At 40.7% G+C, this 24,011-nt stretch overlaps 1 protein-coding gene across 1 annotated transcript; it reads right to left on the bottom strand.

Annotated features, from left to right (window-relative positions):
• Positions 1–1,559: 1,559 nt before the first annotated feature.
• LOC140198400 (fibrinogen-like protein 1-like protein) lies at positions 1,560–23,200 on the bottom strand. Its single transcript, XM_072259493.1, has 3 exons — positions 23,133–23,200; positions 4,357–4,544; positions 1,560–2,248 (listed from the first exon to the last, which is right to left on the bottom strand). Exons 1-3 carry the CDS (start codon positions 23,198–23,200, stop codon positions 1,560–1,562), a joined length of 945 nt encoding a protein of 314 aa, XP_072115594.1.
• Positions 23,201–24,011: the final 811 nt, after the last annotated feature.

Below are 24,011 nucleotides of genomic sequence, written 5' to 3'. Positions count from 1 at the left end.
AATCTGATTTCACCATAGTTGTACAGTCAGCCTCCAACCTGCATATGAGCAGCTGGAAACAATATCCCAAGCCAGCTGCATGTGTTCTTCCTACGAGGAGAGCATTCTGTTTTTCTATGAAAAGTGAAACATCTGGCCGTTTTTCTCCTTTAGTCCTCAATTATGTGGTGATGTGACATTGTTGGTAACTCTGTCAATTTTTTTCTGAGCCCTCTGGAAAGCAGTTCGTATACATACCAAGGCTGATGCATCGTGAAGACACAAGAGACTGCAGATGCTAGAATCTGGAGCAACACACAAAGCACTGGAGGTCAGCGTCTATGGTCAACCTGTGGCGTTGACTGCCCATTCCTCTCCATAAATGCTGCCCAACTGGCTGACTTGCTCCAGCCCCTTGTGTGTTGCTGCTGCAATATGCATTGCGTACAATATGGGTCTCTCTACTTCATATACAGGTGTTGGTCTAAGAGCTATGGGGCTGTGAGAAGTGCTAGAATTGTCTTTGTATGTGACAATGTATAATATCTGTTGGGTATATTTAAAGCAGCGGTTGATACGGTTTTGATTAGTAAGGGCACCAAAGGTTACGGGGAGTAGGCAGGAGGTTGAGAGGGATAACAAGTCAGCCATGTTGGAATGGAGGAGCAGACTCAAAGGGCCAAATGGCCTAATTCTTCTCCTAGGTCTTATGGTGTTGTTTAAGACACATCAATAATAATTCTAGAGCATCTGAGATTATAATTACTTCCCTCCCCCCCCCACCCTTACCTCTTTTTACAATTCTAGTTACTCTTTCACACCTTATCTTCTCACATGCCTATCACCACCCTCTGATTCTCCTCATCCTGCCCTTTCTTCCAAGGTCCACTGCCCTCTCCTACCAGATTTATTCTTCTTCAGCCCTTTATCTCTTCCACCCATTACCTCACAGCTTCTTACTTCAGCACCCCCCTACCGACCCATCTTCCCCCTCACCTCTTCTCACCTAGCACCTGCCAGTTTGTACTCCTCCCCTTCCTCCTGCCCCACCCTCTTATTCTGTCTTTTAGCCCCCTCCCTTCCAGTCCTGATGACCGGTCTCAGCCTGAAACGTCAAATGCTTGTTCCCCTCCACAGATCCACAGATGCTGCCCAACCTGCTGAGTTCCTCCAGTGTGTGTGTGTGTGTGTGTGTGTGTGTGTGTGTGTGTTGCTCAAGATTTCCAGCGTCTGCAGAACCTCTTGTGTTCAAAAAGTAATGTATATTCTTGGTGGGGCGGAAAGCCAGTACTGGCAGAAGGAATATATATTGCTAATTTCTCTTGCTATCGATATCAATGACATTAAACCATGGGCAGCCAGCCCAGCCCCATCAATAGTTTTTAGACAAAAACCTTATTAACTTCTGTATGCAGGGCAACCTGCATACACTTTCATAAACAATCCAGAAAGTACAAGTACGTGCAGTTTGGGAACTGAAGCAAACTCAGGTGCTTTAATGAAGTTTATTTCTAGACTATAACATGAATAGCAAGCATTGTATTAGCTAGATACACAAAATACTGCATGTTGAAATACAGTTATATTCTTGATATCATTCCCCTCTTATTGCAATACATATTGACAGGCCTGATCAAAAAAGTGACATGGATAAAGTCCTTGGGAAAGGATTCCCAGTAAATTAATTCTTTTTGGGTCAACATAGCATAGGGTCTTGTAGAAGGACAAGTATTGAACCACCACCCGCCACCATACTTATTGGCACAATTTTGGGAATCCAAATCCAAATCCCTATCCCTTGTACTAAAAGGCAAATTATCAACCATGTTATCCGGTACAGACAGGGAATTCCCAGCATTGCCTTTGTATGTACCAAGGTACAGAGTGAAATTAGTATTCATTGAACCTAACCGGAAAATGTCATACTCTGCATATTTCTGAACACTTCTTCCGTTATTTTTCCTTTCCAAAACTACTCTGGCTTTATACCACAATTGATTGGTTAAGAAATATATGTACTCATTGCCAAGATAATGGTCAGCCAAAACGTTCCCAAACCCATACTGGTATGTGGTCCAGGTTTCATTCCATGTTAGTGGGCTTGGTGCGGTCTTTTTCTCTATCACAGTCCATCCACCACAGTCATACTCCATCTCACAGTTCACTATTAATAAAGGTGTTTTGTCCAGAGGCTCTGGCTGGATGACATAGAGACCACTCGATGTATAACCCTGACGTAAGAGTTCATTGCAGTCCTTCGCGTATCTTGCTGGAATATAAAGTATTCAATGTTATTTCATATAATTTGAACAATATTTTTGCATTAGAGTCATGCATAATTTTAGCAAATATAATCACAAATCTTTGAAAATCTCACAAATTTTGAATAACTAATGCAATCTAAGATGAAATGTAATATTTAAAGATCTGTTTCTTCCTCAGTCTGACTTGTTCTTCCATTATAAAGCAGTTTAATTTGGCAGAACTGTTTGTTGCTCATTACATTTTACAATACTGGAAAACTTATTTAGTCACTTAAAATGACAATATTACTTTCCTAAAGAATCTTCCATAATAAGTACTGTACATTAAAGTTGAATTGCATTGGCTGCCATTTCCTTGTAAGCACAGAATCTTTTTATGGTTCAGATTTTCCACCTCAGATCAGCTAAATATGAACACTGTTACATTGTTAAGTAGTAATCCTCTGAGTTAGGGTAGTGGGGATCATATACAAGGTTAACAGATTTGTTAATTTCTGATTTGTGTGCTGTTTTCTCAGAGGTGTGTATGGATGAAGTTTAAGCAGCAAGTTGAAATCCAGTTAAAATGTGTATAAAAATCTCCTGGTGCTATTTCAAATGTCATCTCTGAACAGGGTACGTTATTTGACTGGCTGGCTTTGCAAAGAGTATCTTTCATTTCCAAAGCAGGTGATGACACTGAAGTAGGGGGGAGGAGAGAGAGCAGCGCGCCGTGCGTGCACAGCCCTCCAGTGAAAAATGATATCATATTCATTAAATAGGGGCTGTGGACAATTCTGATTTGATGGAGACGGACGTGAAAGCACAGAGGAACATCTGGAGAAATTTCTGAAACGCCAGTTCACTGCTGTTGTTACTGTGCGGTCGGGAATCTTCTGGAGGGAAGGCCTCAAAATCCCTGGCTTTGCCTGCTGTTGGCGACTGAGATTGAGGTCGAATTGTTTGGACAGAGATGGCACTCAGTACTCGGTGTCGGAGAGCTGATTGGAGGCTCGAAGTTTTCGGATGACTCAGAGTCAGACCATGGTCGGCATGGCAGGGAGAGTTTTTCTTCCTTCTCCCGTCTGCGTGAGATGTGGGACATTTGAGAGACTTTGAACTTTTTACTGTGCTCATGGACCTCTTCATCAAGTTATGGTATTGTTGCACTGTTGTAACTATATGTTATAATTATGTGGTTTTGTTAGTTTTTTCAGTCTTGGTCTGTCCTGTGTTTTGTGATATCACACCGGAGGAAATATTGTATCATTTCTTAATGCATGCATTACTAAATGACAATAAAAGAGGACTGCATGTCTTCATAATCTACCTGCATCAATGGCTGAAGCACTTTGGACCATCCTGAGGATGAGTAAGTATTATCATTGAAGCCTATGTCTCTGTTGAGTTTGTGAACAACCACTGTAAGTTGTCATATTCTTCATAGGTTGTCAGATGCTAGTATCCCTAAGTTTCTATGCAAAGGGTGGCTTTCTCTCTGAGTCTTGCTGAAGGCTCTTCATCCAAGACATCTACTGTACTCTTTTCCATAGGTGCTGCCTGGCCTGCTGAGTCCCTCCAGCATTTTGTGTGTGTTGTTTGAGATTTCAGCATCTGCAGAGTTTCTCCTCTTTGGGCTTTCTCCCTCTTTCTCCCTTTGTTTCTTGTTTTTGTTTGAAATGTGATGCCATTGAGAATATGCAGGTTCACAAAGCAAGGAGCAGATACAGCAGCCTGAGAGCCTGAGGTCACACACTCAATGTTTTAGGAACAGCTTTTTCCCCACTGCCATCAGATTTCTGAATGGCTGAATGGGACACTACCTCACTATTTGTTTTCCTTTTTGGGTTCTCTTTTTGCACTACTAATTTAATTTTATATGTATATATATTTCTTATCGTAATTTATAGTTCTTATTGTTATGTATTGCAATGTACTGCTGCCGCATAATAAATTTCATGATATATGCAGTGAAATTAAACCTGATTCTGATTCTGATTCAGGACCCTGACAAAACGAATTCCCTATTGCCAGTTGTGCTCCACAAGACCAGCAATACTTTATACCAGCAAACAAGCAAGTACAATTTTTCAAATAAATTATGGAGTGAATGCAAGTCATTGAAGCCCCTTACCTTTTCTCACAAACAGATCCTTCACATTTATGATGCTACTTGCAGTTTCTCGAGACAACAGGTTAGCATTCTTCACTTTCACTTGAATGGTATTGTATAGCTCGGCATCTGCATCCACGAAGCTTTGGGCAGACAGTATCAGCACTGTGAGAGCCAACAATTGCATTTGGATGTTCATGACTGGAATCCTGAAAAAGGATAAGTCACATTAGTTAAGCTTATAATTTAAATTTTAAATCTGCCCTCAATTTCTCCAAACTTACTGGGAGTCCTGCTGGAAGGAGATTAAGCAGCGCATAAATTCAGTGGTTTACTCTTTGCTTTTATACAAAAGTCTTCAATTTAAATTGTCACGAGCTGTTAAACATTAACTGTGTTTATATTTCAAATGTCCTAAATGGATTGTAAATGCCTTAACAGCTGGAGCATATGGTAGGGGCCATTGATTGTCATCTTGCATCATGCATGTTTCAGATAAACTATTCATCTTGAACAAAACTGCCCATGTTTACAGAAGTAATAAAACAACCATAAATGTAATAACTTTATCTACTCTGCTGTATCACATTCTCTCCTCATGCAGAGTTACGAAACCTCAGAATGAACAATTATCTTTCATATGGATAGTTTTGTTTACTTTTTCCATAGCTACCATGCTACCATTAGCCAATCTAAGTTTTGTTTTAATGTCATTTTTATTTCCCAGGTATTTTACAACGAACATTCAGTTACCAATTTATTAGATATTCCTGTACCTAATAACGTGGCTACTGAATGTACGTTCATGGTCTTCTGCTATGGTAGCTCATTCACATCAAAGTTTGGCGTGTTGGGTGTCCAGAAATGCTCATCTGCACACCACTGTTGTAACATGTGGTTATTTGAGTTACTGTCAGCTTGGCCCAGTCTGCCCATTCATCTCTGACCTTTCTCATTAAAAAGACATTTTCACCCACAGAACCACCACTCACTGGATGTTTTTTTTTTGTTTTTCACATGATTCTCTGTAAACTCTAGAACTCTAGAGATTGTTGTGCACAAAAATCCCAGAGGATCAGTAGTTCCTGAGATACTCACACCATTCACTATGATACCAACAATCAAATTCACTTAGATCACATTTCTTCCCCCTTCTGATGTTTGGTCTGAACAACAACTGAACCTCTTGACCATGCCTGCATGCTTTTATGCATTGAGCTGCTGCTGCATGATTGTCCGATTTGATATTTGCATCAAATGCAGGTATACAGGTGTACATAATAAACTAGACACTGACCGTATATTCATTCAAGGAATGTAGGCTTTGCAGGCTGGCCCAGCATTTAATTTTCCAACCCAGTTGCTCTTGGGAAGGTGGAGGTGAGAATCGGAATCGGGCATAATATCATCAGCATATGTCCTGAAATTTGTTGTTTTGTAGCAGCTATACATCCCCATGGAGAGAGGTGGAAACGGGTAAGGCTGACTGGCAGGGTTCGGGTGAAGCTGTACAGGCCAATCCCCTGTACAGTGGCTGCAATGGGTTACAGAAACATTGATGAATTCCAACCAGACCATCAACTTTGTGAGAAGAGGCTCATCATCGAGCGAGCACATGACACAGTGCAGGGAAAGTCGTCAAAATCCTGCACAGCCGACAACTCTTTTGCCATCAAGGTCCATATCTACCTTGGATACCTGGAATGTGAGAGCCAAGTACCAAGCCGGAAAGTCCATCATCATAGCAAATGAGATGAAAAGGTACAAACTGTCAATACTTGGGCTGAGTGAGACAAGATGGGCGTCATCTGTAGAGACCTGACTGTCAGACGGGAGAAGTATCATTTACTCAGGCCATCAGAGAGATGATGCACCACATACAGAGGGTGTAGCCATCATGATGACACCAAAATCATGTAGAGCCATGATCGCATGGGAGGCCATCAGTTCCAGAATCATCACAATCAATTCTTTGGTTTTACTTACATTGGGTGCAAGATTGTCACTGCAACATGACTCAACTTGCAGGTATTAATAATTATACCTCTTACCAATATAAACAGTTTAATTGATTGTTTGCATTTAAATTAAAACAAAGTGCCAGATGATAACAGCTCGAGCTATCCAATGTTTTGTGTCAACAAAAACCGCTAACAATAGAGCCACAGAGGAGTTCTACAATGCACTCAGCGGAGTCATCAGCAGAGGGAAGAAAAAAGACCTGACTATTGTCACGTGAGATTTTAATTCCAGAACAGGCAGGAATAATGCAGGATCCAAACAGGCGATGGGAAAACAATTTCAGAGAAATGAATGAAAATGGGGGATGATTTGCAAAAACCTCAAGCTAGCTATTGCAGGAAGCTTATTCCACACAAGCAAATACGCAAGCCAACATGGATGTCACCAAACATGCTAACAGGCCCAGATCGACCACGTATACATCTCAAAGGCATTTCAAAGATCACTCTGTGATGTTAGAGGGAAATATAGTGCAGATGCAGAATCAGACCATCATCTTCTGATCGCCAAAGTACAGATGAAGCTAAAAAGAGGTTAAAGACAGGAAAAGCATCTGGCCCAGTCAGCGTACCACCAGAGGTGTTGAAGGTAGACCTTAAAGTTTCCTCAGATATCCTATACACTTTGCTGTGCAACATCTGGGACGAAGAAGAGATGAGACAATAATGGAAGTAAAGTCACATAATTAAGCTTCCAAAGAAAGGTGGTCTATGAGTCTGTAAAAACTACGGAGGTATATCCTTAATGTCTGTGGTCAGAAAGGTGTTCTTTTTTTCTTTTCTTTTTCCAGTATTTTTATTAAATTTCAGATACACAAATACGGAATTCATAAGGATACCTATTATAAATCAAAATAAGATAGCACAAATTGCACTATATATAAATCGCACTAATACAATCACAGTATCCCATATTCATGATCAATCAAATAAAATAAATTGAATTATGAAATACAATAATATGGTTAATTATATTATTTTAAAAATCTACACCCACTACCAAGACAAAACTGATTGGTAAAAAAACAGAAGAAAATAAAAGAGTACTTTACCATGTCATGTTTTATAATAATAGCCCAGATCTATATTTTAATAACAATAACAATTCAAAGATTTTTAAAATAGTTCAGAAAGGGTCCCCATAGCGTTTGAAAATCTTGGTTAGAATTAGAAATGGAACAACGAATTTTCTCTAAATTTAAACATGACACAACGTCGCATAACCATTGAGCATGTGCGGGGGAGCAACCTCCTTCCATTTAAGCAAGATCGCCCTCCTAGCCATAAGAGAAATAAAAGTCAGTACCCGCAAATGAGAAGGCTCCAAAATTATAGCTCGTTCCTCAACAATACCAAATAAGGCAGTCAAAGGATTGGGCTTAAAATTAACTTTAAAAAGTACAGAAGAAGTTTGGAATACATCTTTCCGATATTTTTCAAGATTCGAACATGACCAAAACATGAATTAATGAAGACTCTCCATTATTACATCTGTCACAATAAGGAGATATATCTGCAACAGAAAATGAGAGGTGTTAAACAAAATTATTCTGCAATGCCTTCAACAAGCCATTGACACAACATTAAGGGACCAGCAAACAGGCTTTAGGAGAGATCACTCCTGCACATACCAAATAGCTAACTTAAGAATAATCATAGGACAGTCAATCGAATGGAATACTGTACTTCCCTCTATGTCAGCAGTCCCCAACCACCAAAGCATGTGCTACCGGGCTGTGAGGAAACGATATGATTTGGTGATATGAGCCAGCTGCACCTTTCCTCATTCCCTGTCACGCCTACTGTTGAGCTCGAACGCACGCGAGGTCATTACACATGCATCATCCATGTCAGCGCGGGAAGGAGATCAACTCCTCGAGAATGCAAATGATGGCGGGCTGAAAAGTATGTTTGACATAACATCTCTGCCGGCATTCTGGATCAAAGTCAAGGCTAAATATCCTGAGATAGCCACAGAAGCACTGAAAATGTTGCTTCCATTTCCAAAATATCTCTGCAATGAATGCAACGAAAACTAAATTGCGGAATAGACTGGACATAAGGAACCCCGTTCGAGTATCGCTGTCTCCCATCACCCCTCGATAGGACTGTCTTGTTGCAGGAAAACAAGTATTCAACCCAGGGCTCCCACTGATTCAGTGATATTGGTGCGTTGCTATGATTTTATATGTTCATACGAGGAAAATATGTGCTGTGTGTTTAATATCCAAATGTTATGATGCTATTGACTTATAAGTGACTTATATAACCATATAACAATTACAACATCGAAACAGGCCACCTCTACCCTTCTAGTCCATGCCGAAAGCTATTCTCACCTCCTCCCACCGACCATAACCCTCCATTCCTTTCCTGTCCATATAGCTGTCCAGTTTAACTTTAAATGACAATATCGAACCTGCCTCTACCACTTCTACTGGAAGTTCGTTCAACACTTACTTCAAGCTCCCCTGTCCTCCCCTGATAATTGACATTGCTATATTCATGCAAGGAAAATATGCGCTGTGTGTTTAATATTAAATTCATTAGATAAACCCTTTTAGAAATGAAATTGAGTGTATTAGCCACTTATCACCTATATTCCAGTCGTGATTAACACCCCCCCGAACAGAATCGCCAAAAACGATTTGCAGAAAAAAAATCGGCACATGCATGCATGCGCACTGGTGCCCGCGCAAGGCTTCATGGTCATTGTAGTCTTTCTTGGGGTAAACACAACGTATTTGACTGCTACTCTTGTCCGTTGGCAACCATCCCCCCCGCCGCCCCGGTCGGCCAGTCCGCAGTGCAAAAAAGGTTGGGTACCCCTGCTCTATGTCAACTTCATTACTATGACAAAACCTTCGATAGCTTAGACAGAAACACCCTTTGGAAACTTATGAAACATTATTGCATATCACAGACATTTATCAATATCACCAGGAAATTCCAGAACAACATGTCATGCAAATTGCTGCTACTGTGCTTTGCTGGTGAAGTGAATGGATGTTTGGGGATGGCATGCCAATCTAGCAAGCTGCTACAGTATGTCTTGTATGGTGTCCAAATGAGAGTAGGTCCAGCCTATCTAACCTCCCCTCAATGTTGCACCATGTACAAAATCCCCAGAGAGACTCTGAAGCTAGTGGATACGGAAGTGTTTTATTCAGCAAAATGAGACGCTCTCCAGAGGAAGATGCCTATTTGACCCAATATTCCATGATGTTTTATATGCTAAAGATTAAAGGACAATTCTATAGTTACAATGTATCTACAATGCTTCCTTTGAATTACATATAATTTCCACACCTCCTTCTTCACACCAACATTCCAGACACCCAGAATGACTGTTAATCAACATTGTTTGGTTTTCAATCAACTGGTGTCCACAGCTCCAGGAAGCTATTGTCCAGGGCCACATTTTAAATTTAATCTACAATCCACGTTTAGGTCTAAAGATTGGTTGCTGAAGCTAATGTTTGCTATAAACCATAATTCCAGAATGACCCCCAACACTTACAACTACTGCCTCCACTTCTAGGGGGGAACTATTCGACTCTCTATAGCTACCACATCATTCCTGTAGTGTGATGACCAGAATTGGATACAATGCTCCAAATGCATTCTAACCAATGTTTTATATAGCCTCAACATGATGTCACAACTCAATATAGGAGTCCTGATGGAGGGTTCCAGCCCAAAACGTCGACTATATACTCATTTCCATAGATGCTGCCTGACCTGCTGCGTTCCTCCAGCATTTCATGTGTGTAGCTTTGGATTTCCAGCATCTGCAGAGTTTCTTGTGTCTACCTTGTTCTAAGTGCCTTGGCCATGAAGGCAAGCATGCCATATACCCTTTGCAGTAACTAATCCAGCTGTGCTGCCACTTTCAGGAAACACTGGACTTGTACCCCAAGGTCTGTCTGTACATTAGCACAGGGGTCCCCAACCTTTTTTGCACCATGGACTGGTTTAGTATTAACAACATTCTTGCGGACTGGCCGACCTGGGTTTGGTAGTGTTCAAGTAGGGTTAAACTCACCTCAACAGGTCTTTTACAGTTAGTGTTGCCAACTTTCTCTCTCCCAAATAAGGGACAAAAGTAGCAGTCAAATACAGGACACTTGTGTTTACCCTGAGAAAGACTACCATGACCATAAAGCCTTGCTCGGGCAGGTGTGTGCATATGCGTGACGTGCGCATACATGACGTGCACATGCGTGTACTTGCCGATTTTTTTTCTACAAATCGGTTTTGGCTTAATCTTCCCGATTTTGTTAAGTGAAACTACACTGTACATACATTTTTTCTAGTTTATACAGGCTGTGTATTTATCATATCATTCCTGCTTTTACTATATGTTAGTGTTATTTTAGGTTTTATATGTTATTTGGTATGATTTGGTAGGTTATTTTTTGGGTCTGGGAACGCTCAAAAATTTTTCCCATATAAGTTAATATAATTGCTTCTTCGGCTTATGAAATATTTCATAGGAACGCTCTACCTTAGCGGGGGAAACACAGGACAAGGGCAGTCCCATATATGACAAATCAATTTAGCCCAATATACGGGATGTCCCGGCTAATACAGGACAGTTGGCAACCCTATGTTCAAGTTCAACAGTACGTGACAGGGAATGAGGGAAGGTGCAGCTGACTCAAATTGTTTCATATCGCCAAATTATATCGTTTCCTCATGGCCCGGAAGCACATGCTTTGCGGCCTGGTGGTTGGGGACCAATGCATTAGCACTCCAAAGGTCCATACCCTTTACTCTACATGCTCTTTAAGAATTTGACTTCCCAAAGTGCACCACCTCCTGCTTTTCATGATTAAATTCTATCTGTTACTGTTCCTATTTCCAATTGATCAATGTGTTGCTGTATCTTTATACAACCTTCCTTGAAATCTACATCTCCACCAGTTTTTATATCAGCTAAAAACTTAGTACTCATACAGATTGGATTCTATTTCAAACAGCAAAGGCCCCATCACCAATACTTGTGGTACACCACATTACAGATCTCCAGACAGAAAACCATCCATGCACCACGACTCTCTGCCTCCTATCAGCTAGCCAATTTTGGATCCAGTTTGCCAACCTGCCTTCTGAACCAGTCTGCCATGTGGGAGCTTGGGACTTTTGTCTTACCAAATTTCATATAGACACCATTTACAACCCTCCTACCCCACAGCCTTCATAAATCTCCATGCAGATGAAAATAAGAGGAGAGATTTTTGAATGCGCAGAGGTTGTGAGCTAAGTTGTGTGTACAAGAGGTATGTTAATTATGTAACAGGTAGGAGTGAAAACAGTGGAATTTTACCTTATAGTGTGTAGAAGAACTGTTTTTGAGTAGAATGAACTGTCTTTTTTAAATTTAGAGGTAGAGCCCTTCCGCCCAATGAGTCCACGTCACCCAGTTACACCCATATGACCAATTATCCTACTAACCCATACATCTTTGGACTGTGGGAGGAAATGGAGCACCCAAAGGACACCCATGCGGTTATGGGGAGAACGTACAAACTTGTCACAGTCAGTGACAGGAATTCAGCCAAGGTCGCTGGCGCTATATTAGCATTACACTATCTGCTATGCTACCATTAACATTTAAAGGCAGGAATCAGAATGAAGACAGGAAGCTGGATGACAGTGGTCCTCGTCATACTCAAATGTTTTGACCAAATTATGTTTGGATCTCTGAATGTCAAAAATCAAACTACAAAAGGTTTACAAGAGGTGTGAGAATAGCTTGGTAAGGATGAGATGATCAAGAAGGCAAGACAGAAAAAAGGAGATGAAGGAAAACGTAATGGATCAAAGCTGGTGTTCGCAAACTGTGGTGATGATGACAGTTTTAAATCATAAGAACATAAGAAATAGGAGCAGGAGTAGGCCATCCGGCCCATCGAGCCTGCCCTGCCATTCAATAAGATCATGGCTGATCTGTCCGTAAACTCAGCTCCATCTACCTGCCTTTTTCCCATAACCCTTAATTCCCCTACTATGTAAAAACCTATCTAACTGTTTCTTAGATATATTTAGTGAGGAAGCCTCAACTGCTTCCCTGGGCAGAGAATTCCACAGATTCACCACTCTCTGGGAAAAACAGTTTCTCCTCATCTCCGTCCTAAATCTTCTCCCCGAATCTTGAGGCAATGTCCTCTCAAGTAGTCCTAGTCTCACCTACCAATGGAAAAAATTTTCCTTTTCTATCTTATCTATCCCTTTCAAAATTTTGTATGTTTCTATAAGATCCCCTCTCATTCTTCTGAACTCCAGAGAGTATAGCCCCAGGCGACTCAATCTCTCCTCATAGGTTAACCCCTTCATCCCTGGAATCAACCTGGTGAACCTCCTCTGCACTGCCTCCAAAGCCAGTATACCCTTCCTCAAGTATGGAGACCAGAACTGCACATAGTACTCCAGGTGCAGCCTCACCAGTACCCTGTATAGTTGCAGCATTACCTCCCTGCTCTTGAATTCAATCCCTCTAGCAATGAAGGCCAACATTCCGTTTGCCTTCTTAATAACTTGTTGTACCTGCAAGCCAACTTTTTGCAATTCATGAACAAGCACTCCCAAGTCCCTCTGCACAACAGCATGCTGCAATCTTTCACCATTTAAATAATAATCCGCTCTTCTATTATTCCTTCCAAAGTGGATGATTTGGCATTTACAAACGTTGTGCTCCATCTGCCAGACTTTGGCCCACTCACTTAACCTACCTATATCCCTCTGCAGACTCTCTGCATCCTGTGATCCTCTACATCATGTGATAGAAATCTAAATAAAGCTACACATTTAGAATATTCTGGAATGAAGGACTCGTTGAATAAATATCTGAACAAGAAACGTTTGTGGAGAAAGAATTTGTTTGATTAAACATTGAAAACCAGCAACAATGCACCAAACATCCTCTTCCCCTCTTTTACATTTTCATAAGTCCCACCTGAGAGGTTGAAAGCCATTTACAATTGTTGGCATTAAGATCCAGAGACTAGATGATCAGTACAGAACTTAGTTGGAAGACTCAACATCAGGGATTTGATTACTTGAAAGACTAGAGTTTGTTTCTTGATCACAGAACAGAATGAAGTTGCTTCTAAAATTGTTTGCTTTGGGGCTCAGCTTCTTTTTGTGTTTACCCAGTCCATCATGGTTAAAGCCCTGCCCACTATTGTTCACATCTACACGGAGTGTTGTGGCAGGAAAGCAGCATCAATCATCAGGGACCCCATCACTCAGGACATGCTCACTTCTCGCTGCTGCCATCAGGAAGAAAGTACAGGAGCCACAAGAGTCTCACCACCAGGTTCAGTAACAGTTATTACCCCTCAACCATCAGACTCTTGAACCAAAGGGGATAACTTCTGTCAACTTCACTTTCTCCATCACTGAACTGTTCCTACAATCTATGGACTCACTCTCAAGCACTCTACATCTCACGTTCTCGATATTTATTGCTTATTTACTTATTATTATTATTTCTTTTCCCTGCTGTATTTGCACTCTTTGTTGTCTTTTGCACATTGGTTGTTTGTCCAACCTGTTGGGTGTGGTCTTTGGATTTCTTGTGTTTCTTGGATTTAATTGAGTATGCCCAGAGGGAAATAAATCTCAGGGCTGTATATGGCGACGTATAAGTACTTTAATAATAAATTACTTTGAACTTTGATACTTGACTATCAGGACCAACTTTATGACTTAGTGATTGGTCACTAAATCCTTAGGTGGCACGGTAGTGTAGCGGTTAGCATAATGCTATTATGCCACCAGTGATCAGCGATCAGGGTTCAATTTCTGTAAGGAGTTTGTACGTTCTCCCCGTGACCGTGGGAGTTCCTCCATGGATGTACGGGTTAGAGTCAGTAAGTTGTGGGCATGCTATGTTGGCACTGGAACCCTGGTGACACTTGTGGACTGCTCCCAGCTCGTATTCAGATTGTGTTGGACATTGAGACAAATGAAACATTGCACTGTCTCTTCTGATGTTCATGAAACTAATAATGCTGAATTTTAAGTTCTGACCAATGATGTCCTTGATCTGATTGATGGTTGAACTCCAAGCCTATCAGATGGAAGCCCCAGACTGATATGTCATGTGAGTTTACTTCCTCCACTTTCAAAAGTGAACCTTTGCAAAATTTCTGTTCTTTAACGAAGAGTAGAAAATCTTTAAGAGTAGAAAAGCTTTATACGCATTCGCAGCATGTTGCAAACATTGTGTTACCTTTGAATAATCAATTCTATGATGCATATAAAGTAGTATTCAGTCCCTGGACAGTGAGTTCCAATCAGCAACAAACAAATAATAATGGATATTCAAGATAAATAGCACTGGCTGAAGGAGAAAGATTGGCAAGACACCAGGAGGTTTTTTGGTAATTACACAATGTTTACAACTTAACAAACATCAAATGTTCCCCAAGTCCATGCAGGAGTTCATGCCTCATGTGAATCTCTTACTACCTCCCCCACCCCCCCGTTATTTATCTAATTTCACTCAACATCTTTGTGATTTTCACCACAATTACGTCATATGGGAGCACATTCCATAATAGCACTGCTGTCTAGATGACGAAATTACTGCTGGCCACTGCTGTATGTAAGGGATTTGAACGTTCTCCCCGTGACCATCTGGGTTTCCTTTGGCTGCTCCCACAGTCCAAAGGCATACCGGTTGGTAGGTTAGTTGGTCATTGTTAATTTTCCCGTGATAAGGCTGAGTTAAATTGGGGGTTGCTGGGTGGTGTGACTCGAAGGGCCAGAAGGGCCTATTCTGTGCTGTATCTCAATAAATAAATATGCCAGTGACTATTTTATACTAGACCATAAGATATTGGAGCAGAGTTGGGCCATTCAACTCATCAAGTCTGCTCTGCCATTCCATTATGGCTGATTTATTTTCCCTCTCAACCCCATTTTCCCTGTAATCTTTCACATCCTGACTCATACAGGGCCTATCAATCTGCACCTTGAATGCACCCCATTTATGGCCCCTGTTCTTCACATCATCCCTACCGAGCCCTCTCTCTCAGGTTACCATTCTGTGTTTTGTGGAATCATGTGGAAGGTTGCCACATGCTGAAAATTCATTGGTCCGCTGAGTCTATACCAAATTCAAATAACCCCTTGGCATTCCCCCCCCCCCAACCCCACGGTCCTCAGCTTCCCATGGCCCTGCAAGGTTTTTCCTTCCACCAAGTTATCTGGTTCGGATGACTGAACCTGCCTCTACTGGCTAAACACAATCCTCAGTCCCAGTTCTGATACTGAATCAAAAAGACAACAACATGCTGGAAATATGGAAGTGAAACAGAAGATATCCCAAATCCAGTAGAATAGGCAGTAACTGTGATGGGGCAAACAGAGTCCATAGTTCAGGTCAGAGACCTTTATATTGCACACAACATGCCTTTTCAAAGACTCAAAACATATTTATCATCAAAGAATGTATAAATTATACACATTGAGATTTGTTTGCTTACAGGCAGTCGTGAAGTAAGAAACCCAAAAAACCCAATAAAAAAAGACCAAAGACCAACGCAGAGAAAAAAAACACATAATGCAAACAATAGAAGCAAGCCAACAGCATCCCGAAACTCTTCAAAGTCCTTATTCACTGCATCACCCATATTTTACTTGTCAGCGCTCTTTGTGATTGTAACATTATTGAGTTATTGAACATAATTTGCTTTCAACAAATCAGAGGAGGAAGAGATAACACTTATTTCGTGTCTTTCAGAGCCTGACAATACCCCACAGTTCTCTGCCATCAGTTAGCCACTTTTGAAATATTGTCAGTGAACAAGAAATTTATTGACAATTGTTAATATCTTTTACTTCCTTGTTTGTCATTCAAAAGCATGATATGCTGAGTTCTTAACTGGAAAGCAGATGGGAGTAACTTTCAGATTTCAATTGTACATCCTAAAATTGAGACAATTAAATCATATACAGAGATTAAAGACACAGTATTTTGTCGACTAAAGCCTATATATTGTGATGACATTGTCATGTTGCGTGTCAGAATTTGAAACAATTTAATTATTTATCAAATGCTGAGAGCAATTCTAGTTTACAGCTCAGCAGTACCATTAAACATTTGGTGAATGCTGCACCACGAAAGGTGGTTTGTTAATGATTGTCCTTGATTGCTATTATTTTCTTGCAAATATTTGGCCACAACACCTGTGTCTGTGCAGTACAGCGCTTGTCATGAAAATGTTTCATTTAAACATTTTTATAGAACACAATGATTATTCTAACACCCGGTTTTCTTCAGTTTCCGTGTAAGAGAAAAAAGCTTTCAGTGTTTTGTTATGAGAACAGAAAACAATACAAGTATAAAAGTTCCCTGGGACCACGTATGCCAGTTCTGCATTTTCTGGCATTCTGTAATGCTGATCTATAACGTGTGTGATTGGCTCTGTTAAAACTCCATGAGCAGGGCTGTTGTGCATTGCCTTTGAAAAGAAGAAGAATATGGAATTCTGATGTATAATATCTTGTAAAATTGTGAAAAGTTTATATTTATTTCACAGTTTTTGTATGAATGCAGCTTTTTTGATACTGTAAGGGTGTAAACTACAATTGGTTTAGGCACTAGATAAATAACTAAGTTGTTTCAAATACTGACATGCAACATTTTGATGATGCTACCACAGTTTATACACTTCAAGTAAGTTTTCATTGTACATATGCATACAGAAATTGTTAAGACACTGGAGTCTGCTCTGCCATTCCATTATGGCTGATTTATTATCCCTCTCTACCCTATTCACTGTCCAAATTGATTCTAGGGGTGAAGAGGTCCGACAAGAAAGGATCGAATGGATTGATGCTGCACTCTCTAGACCAGCCTTTCTCAACTTTTTTGCCCTGAAGAAACCCTGGAAATAATTTTCAGGTCTCGGGGAACCCCTGCGCAAAAAAAAAATTATATCTACAGCTCACGGTACGTTAGCATGATCAGCACGTTGTAGATATAATAATCCAAAAATAATTGTCAATGCTTTTTTGAGTAGAGGATGAATTTTTAGCCAACTTTTTGTGAAAAAAACAGGTAGTTAAGCTTAGTTTACCTTTTTGAAATTAATCTCTTTTTTTCCCTTTCATAAATTTTAAAAGCTCATAAGGCAAACTTAATAAATTTCTGTTAAATAAGTGGCTTAAGCCAAAATAGGATTTAACTTTTCAGTGGTATTACACCTGATTCTGATTCTGATTAGGGTGAAGGATAAACATAGGGTGAAGGATAAACATACCAAGGTTAGGGAACTTTGACTGACAAGAGATATTGAGGCTCTGGTCAAGAAAAAGAAGGAAGCAAACATTGGGTCACGATGAATGAGTGAATATCTTGTTGACTATAAGAAGATTAAAAATACTCCGAAGAGGGAAATCAGAGGGCAAAGAGACAATACGATGTGAATCTGGTAAGTAGTGTTAAGGAAACTGTCAAGCTGTTCTATATCTATATCAAGGGTGGCAAGAGAGTGAATAAGTCCTCTTGGAGATCAGCGGAGACATCTATGACTTGAGCCAAAGGAAATAGGTGGGATTTTTAGTGAATATTTCTCCTCTGTTTACTGAGCAGAAAATTACAGTTGCTCAAAAGATAAGGGAAACAAGTGGTGATATTTTGGAGGACATTCATGTTACCAAGGAGGAGGTTTTAACCATAAGATCATAAGACATAGGAGCAGAATTAGGCCATTTGGCCCATCGAATCTAGTTGGCCATTTCATCATACCTGATCTATTCTTCTTCTCAGCCTCAATTACCTGTTTCCCCTCCTCCACCACCCCACCCCATATCCCTTCATGCTCTGACCAATCAAGAATCTATCAACCTCTGCCTTAAATATACATAAAGACTTGGCTTCCACAGCTTCAGCACTTTTTGGCTGTAATGTATTGTGTGAGTATTCGTAGAGTCAGAGTGCGTATGACGTCAGGACATGGAGAAGTAAAAATGGAAGTTTGGTGAATAAATGTGGTTGTTCAATCTACAGCGGTGTCCGAGTCACATCAATATTACATGGTGTCAGAAGAAATTGCAAAAAAACAGGAAGAGAAGACACGTAAAAGATGTCACGATTACAGCCAGCGTCAAGTTTAAGCCTACAAGGTAATCTTGCCGAGAACTGGAAAATATGGATCCAGAAGTTACCGGCGTAGCTGAAAAGACGGAGAAAGTGCAATGTGCTATGTTTCTGCACTGGCGAGAGAAGAGGCAATAAAGGTTTGCAACATATTTGTCTTCCAAGATGATGAGCAAGATAAAATTGAAGTGTTGAAGAAAAAGTTTCAAGATTACTGTGAACCGAGAATAAAACCTACCGTACATCTGGCACAAGTTTTTCACGAGGGCTCAAGGACCAATAGAGACCATAGATGCTTATGTAACAGATTTGAAGAACAAGGCAAAAAACTGTGAGTTTGGACAACTGCATGACTCTTTACTACGTGACAGGATTGTATGCAGCATACGGGATGATCGAGTGAGAGGCAGGCTATTGAGAGAGGCGGATCTTACATTAGAAAAGGCAATTGATGTTTGCTGTGCCAGCGAGATCACGTCAAGTCAGGTTAAAGTGCTCAATGAAGAGATTGAAGTGCACAAAATAAAAACTGTGAAATCTGACAAGAGTAGGACAAAGCCAGCTCCACAGGATGATCAAAAGGAAGTTAACTGCAACAGATGTGGTTATAAACATGGATACAGAAAATGTCCAGCCTTTGGTCAGACATGCAAGTTATGCCAGAAAAGAACTCACTTTGCAAAGATGTGCAAATCGAAGGAGCACGCAAGGAAAATGTGTGCTGTGGAACAGAGTGAGGGCAACAGTGACATGTTCATTGGCACAGATGAAGTGGAACAGGAGGTATGCATCGAGAATATTGACAATGTAGAGATGGAGGATGAAGATAATTGGACTCAAGATCTGATAATAAACAGGAGGAATGTGACATTTAAGCTGGGGCAAAGTACAATATAATGTCGGCAGAAACATTCAACTCACTGGACGTCAGAGGAAGACTGAAAAAATCCACCTGCAAGCTTGTTGCATATTTCGGCCACAAGACGGCACCACTGGGCAAAAAAGCACTCACCCGTTTGTACAAAGGTCAAAAACACAAGATCGAGTTTGAAATAGTACAGCAACATGTTCCAGCAATACTGGGCAAAGCAACATGCACAAAGCTAGGCCTGGTGAAGCGAATCTATGGTGTTGAAAAAGAAAATGACATTCTCAAAGACTTTGATGACTTGTTTTCTGGATGTTTACCAGGGAAAAACCATATCAAGATTGATCCAACTATTGCACCAGTCGTGCATGCCCCAAGGAAGATTCCAGTAGCTCTCAGGGATCAAGTAGTGGAGGAGCTACACAGAATGGAACAGATCGGAGTCATAACAAGACAAATAGAACCGACCGACTGGGTGAATAGTATGGTGACAGTGGTCACAGAAAAAAAGACGAGGATTTGCATGGATCTACAAGATCGCAACCAAGCCATCAAAAGAGAGCACTATTCGCTGCTCACGGTTGAAGAGGTTGTCTCCCGCATGCCTGATGCGAAATACTTTTTGGTATTAGACACAAATCAAGGTTTCTGGCAGATCAAGTTGGATGAAGAAAGTTCCAAATTATGCACTTTCAACACGCCCATAGGGAGATATCATTTCCTACATCTACCCTTTGGTATTTCTTCTGCATCAGAGGTATTCCAGAGATCCGTGGCACAAATGATTGAAGGCCTGGACGGGGTGGTCAACATCACTGATGATTTGCTGATTTGGGGTGACACAATTCAGAGACTGAGGAAGCTCCTGGAGAGCGCACGTGTGTACAACTTAAAACTGAACAAAAGTAAATGTAAGATCTGAACTACAGAGATCAAATACATAGGTCATGTACTCAGCGCTGATGGGCTAAAACCGGATGATGAAAAGGTCAGAGCTGTGGTACAGCTACCACCACCCGAAGACAAGCAAGAACTATTGAGGTTCATGGGCATGATACAGTATCTTGCCAAATTCATTCCCAACTTATCAGAGGTCAGCGCTCCACTCCGAAAGCTACTAGAGAGCAACACTGAATGGCATTGGAAAGACGAACAAAAGAAAGGTTTTGACACATTGAAGCAGTTGGTTACCAATGCACCAGCACTCAAGTTCTACGATGTCAATAAACCGGTGATGATGTCTGTGGATGCCAGTTCGGAGGGAATAGGAGCTGTTATACTGCAGGATGGGAGGCCTGTGGTGTATGGATCATGAGCACTTGCGGACTGTCAACACCGATATGCTCAAATCGAGAAGAAATTACTCGCCATAGTTTATGGGTGTGAGAAGTTCCACCAATATGTATATAGCAAAGAAATCCAGGTTGAGAGTGATCACAAACCATTTGAGAGCGTCTTCAAAAAGCCACTCCACCAAGCTCCTATGAGGCTGCAAAGGATGCTTCTCAGGCTACAGAGGTACACTCTCACAATCACCTATAAGCCAGGAAAAGAACTGTACATTGCTGATGCTTTGAGCCATGCTTACCTCAAAGAGCAAAAGGAAGAGCTGCTAGGATGAGAGCTGGAGGTCAACTGGGTTACACCTCAGCTACCCATCTCTGAGGAGAAGTTGAACATGTTCAGGAAAGCCACTGCAGATGATCCTGAAATGTAAATGCTAAGAGACATTACGATGAATGAATGGCCAACAAAAAGAAAAGATGTTCCAAAGGAAATGCGGAAATACTGGACATTTAAAGAGGAAATCAGCTAGATACGGAGACTAGATATACATACAGTCTCACACAGTTTGAGGCAAAGTCACACATGTTATAAGTTCCAAGGTGTGAAATAGGTTTATTAGTCTATGTTAGTAAAAGGAAATACACTGCTGTTAATATTGTAAGATACAATGCAGAATACAGTACAAGAAGTTAAGATTTTTTTATAGTTTATGTCATGGTTGTTGCACTGTAGGAAGGGCAAACCTAGAGGCATTGTTTTGGTAATTCACAGTGTTGTAAAAAAAATCTTGAGAAGGAGGATGTAATGTATTCTGTGAGTATTCGTAGTGTCAGAGTGCATATGACGTCAGGACGTGGAGAAGTGAAAATGGAAGTCTGGTGAATAAATGTGGTTGTTCAATCTACAGCGGTGTCTGAGTCACATCAATATTGCACTGGCTAAAGAAATTCCTCCTCATCTCCATTCTAAAAGGACACTCCTCTAGTCTGAGGCTATATCCTCTGATCTTACACTCTCCCACCAGAAGAAACATCCTCTCCACATCCAAAGGCCTTTCACCATTTGATTGCTTTCAACAAGATCACCCTTGATTCTTCTGAATTCCAGTCACTCTTCTGAATTCTAGTGAATACAGGCCCAGAGCCATCAAACCACAGATTCAACTGCAACCTCCCAAGCCCCTTTGCACTTCAGATTTTTGTATTTTCTCTACATTTAGAAAGTATTCAACCCTGTCATTTATTCTACCAAAGTACATGACCATACGTTTTCCAATACCGCATGCCATCTGCCACTTCTTTGCCCACTCTGCTAAACTATGTGAGTCCTTCTGTAGCCTCTCTACTTCCTCAAAACTTCCTGCTCCTCCACCTATCTTCATATCAATTGCAAACTTTGCAACACAGCCATCAATTCCATCTTCCAAACTATTGACATATAATGTAAAAAGAAACAGACCCAACACAGACCCCTGCGGAACACCACTAGTCACCGACAGCCAGTCAGAAAATGCTCCCTTTATTCCCACTCTCTGCCTCCTGGCAATCAACCACTGCTTTATCCATGCCAGAATCTTTCCTGTAATACCATGGGCTCATAGCTTGTTAAGTAGCCTCATGTGTGACAACTTGTCAAAGGCCTTCTGAAAAACTGAATACACAATTTTAACCGATTCTCCTTTATCTATCCTGCTTGTTATTTCTTCAACGTATTCCCACAGATATGTCAGGCAAGTTTTTCTCTTGATGAAACCATGCTGACTAAGGTCTATTTTATCATGGGCCTTCAAGTACTCTGAAACAATATCTTTAACAATCGACTCCAACATTTTCTCAATCACTGCTGTCAGACTAACTGGCCTATAATTTCCTCTCTTCTGTCTCTCTCCCTTCTTGAAGAGTGGAGTGACATTCACAATTTTCCAATCCTCTGGAACGATTCCAGAATCTAGTGATTCTTGAAAAATCATTACTAATGTCTCCACAATCTCTTCAGCCACCTCTTTCAGAAGCTTGGAGTGTACACCATCTGTTGATTTATCTACCTTCAGACCTTTCAGTTTCCCAAGAACCTTCTCTCTAGTAATGGTAACTTCACACACTTCATGACCTCTGATACCTGGAACTTCCACCATAGTGATTGTGTCTTCCACAGTGAAGACTGATACAAAATACTTATTCAGTTTGTCTGCCATTTCATTGTCCCCCATTACTATCTCTCCAGCATCGTTTTCCAGTGGTCTGATATCGACCCTCTCCTCTTTTTTACACTTCACATATCTGAAGAATCCTTTGGTATCCTCTTCAATATTATTGGCTAGTTTATTTTCATATTCCATCTTTATCTTCTTAATGACTTTTTAGTTGCCTTCTGTTGGTTTTTGAAAGTTTCCCAATCCTCTAACTTTCCAGTAATTTTTGCTCCATTATATGCAATCTCTTTGGCTTGTATGTTGGCTTTGACTTCTCTTGTTAGCCAAGGTTCTGTCATCTTGCTTTTGGAATACCTCTTCTTTGAGATGTATGTATCCTTCTGAATTATTTCCAGAAATCCCAGCCATTGCTGCTCTGTCATCATCCCTGCCAGTGTTCTTTTCCAATCAATTCTGGCCTACTCCTCCCTCATGCCTCTGTAATTTCCTTGACTCCACTGTAATACTGATATATCTGACTTTAGCTTTTCTTTCTCAAATTTCAGTGTATATCTGGTCATATTATTATCACTTTCCCCTGAGAATTCTTTTTCATCAAGCTCTCTAATCAGTTCTGGTTTATTGCACAACACCCAATCCAGAATAGCTGATCCTCTCGTGGGCTCAACCATAAGCTGCTCTAAAAACCATCTAGTAGGCACTCTAGAAATTCCTCCTCCTGGTATCCCACACCAACTTGATTTTCCCAGTCTACCTGCATATTGAAATCCACCATAACTATTGTAACATTGCCCCATTGGCATTGCATTTTCTACCCCTTTTGTAATGTATAGACAACATCCTTACCACTATTTGGGAACTTTGCATATAACTCCCATCAAGATCTTTTTACCCTTACAGTTCCTTAGCTCTATCCACAATGATTCAACATCTTCCGACCTCTTTCTAATGATTTGCTTTCATTTTTTACCAACAGAGCAATGCCACCCCCTCTACCTTCCTGCCTGTTCTTTAGATGCAATGTGTATCTTGGACGTTAAGCCTCCAGCTGTAATCTCCTTTCAGCTGTAATTCAGCGATGGCTACAACATCACACAAACTGATCTGTAACTGTGCTACAAGTTCATCTACCTTATTCCGTATACTGCATGAATTCAAATATAACACCTCCAGTCCTGTATTCACTCTTTTCAATTTTGTCCAACTTTTATGTTGTAAATCATCCTGCTGACT

This window comes from Mobula birostris, chromosome 5 (genome assembly GCF_030028105.1).
Source record: "Mobula birostris isolate sMobBir1 chromosome 5, sMobBir1.hap1, whole genome shotgun sequence".
Taxonomy (NCBI): Eukaryota; Metazoa; Chordata; class Chondrichthyes; order Myliobatiformes; family Myliobatidae; genus Mobula; species Mobula birostris.
Note: the sequence above shows the minus strand (reverse complement) of the source record. Positions and strands in the feature narration are given on the sequence as shown.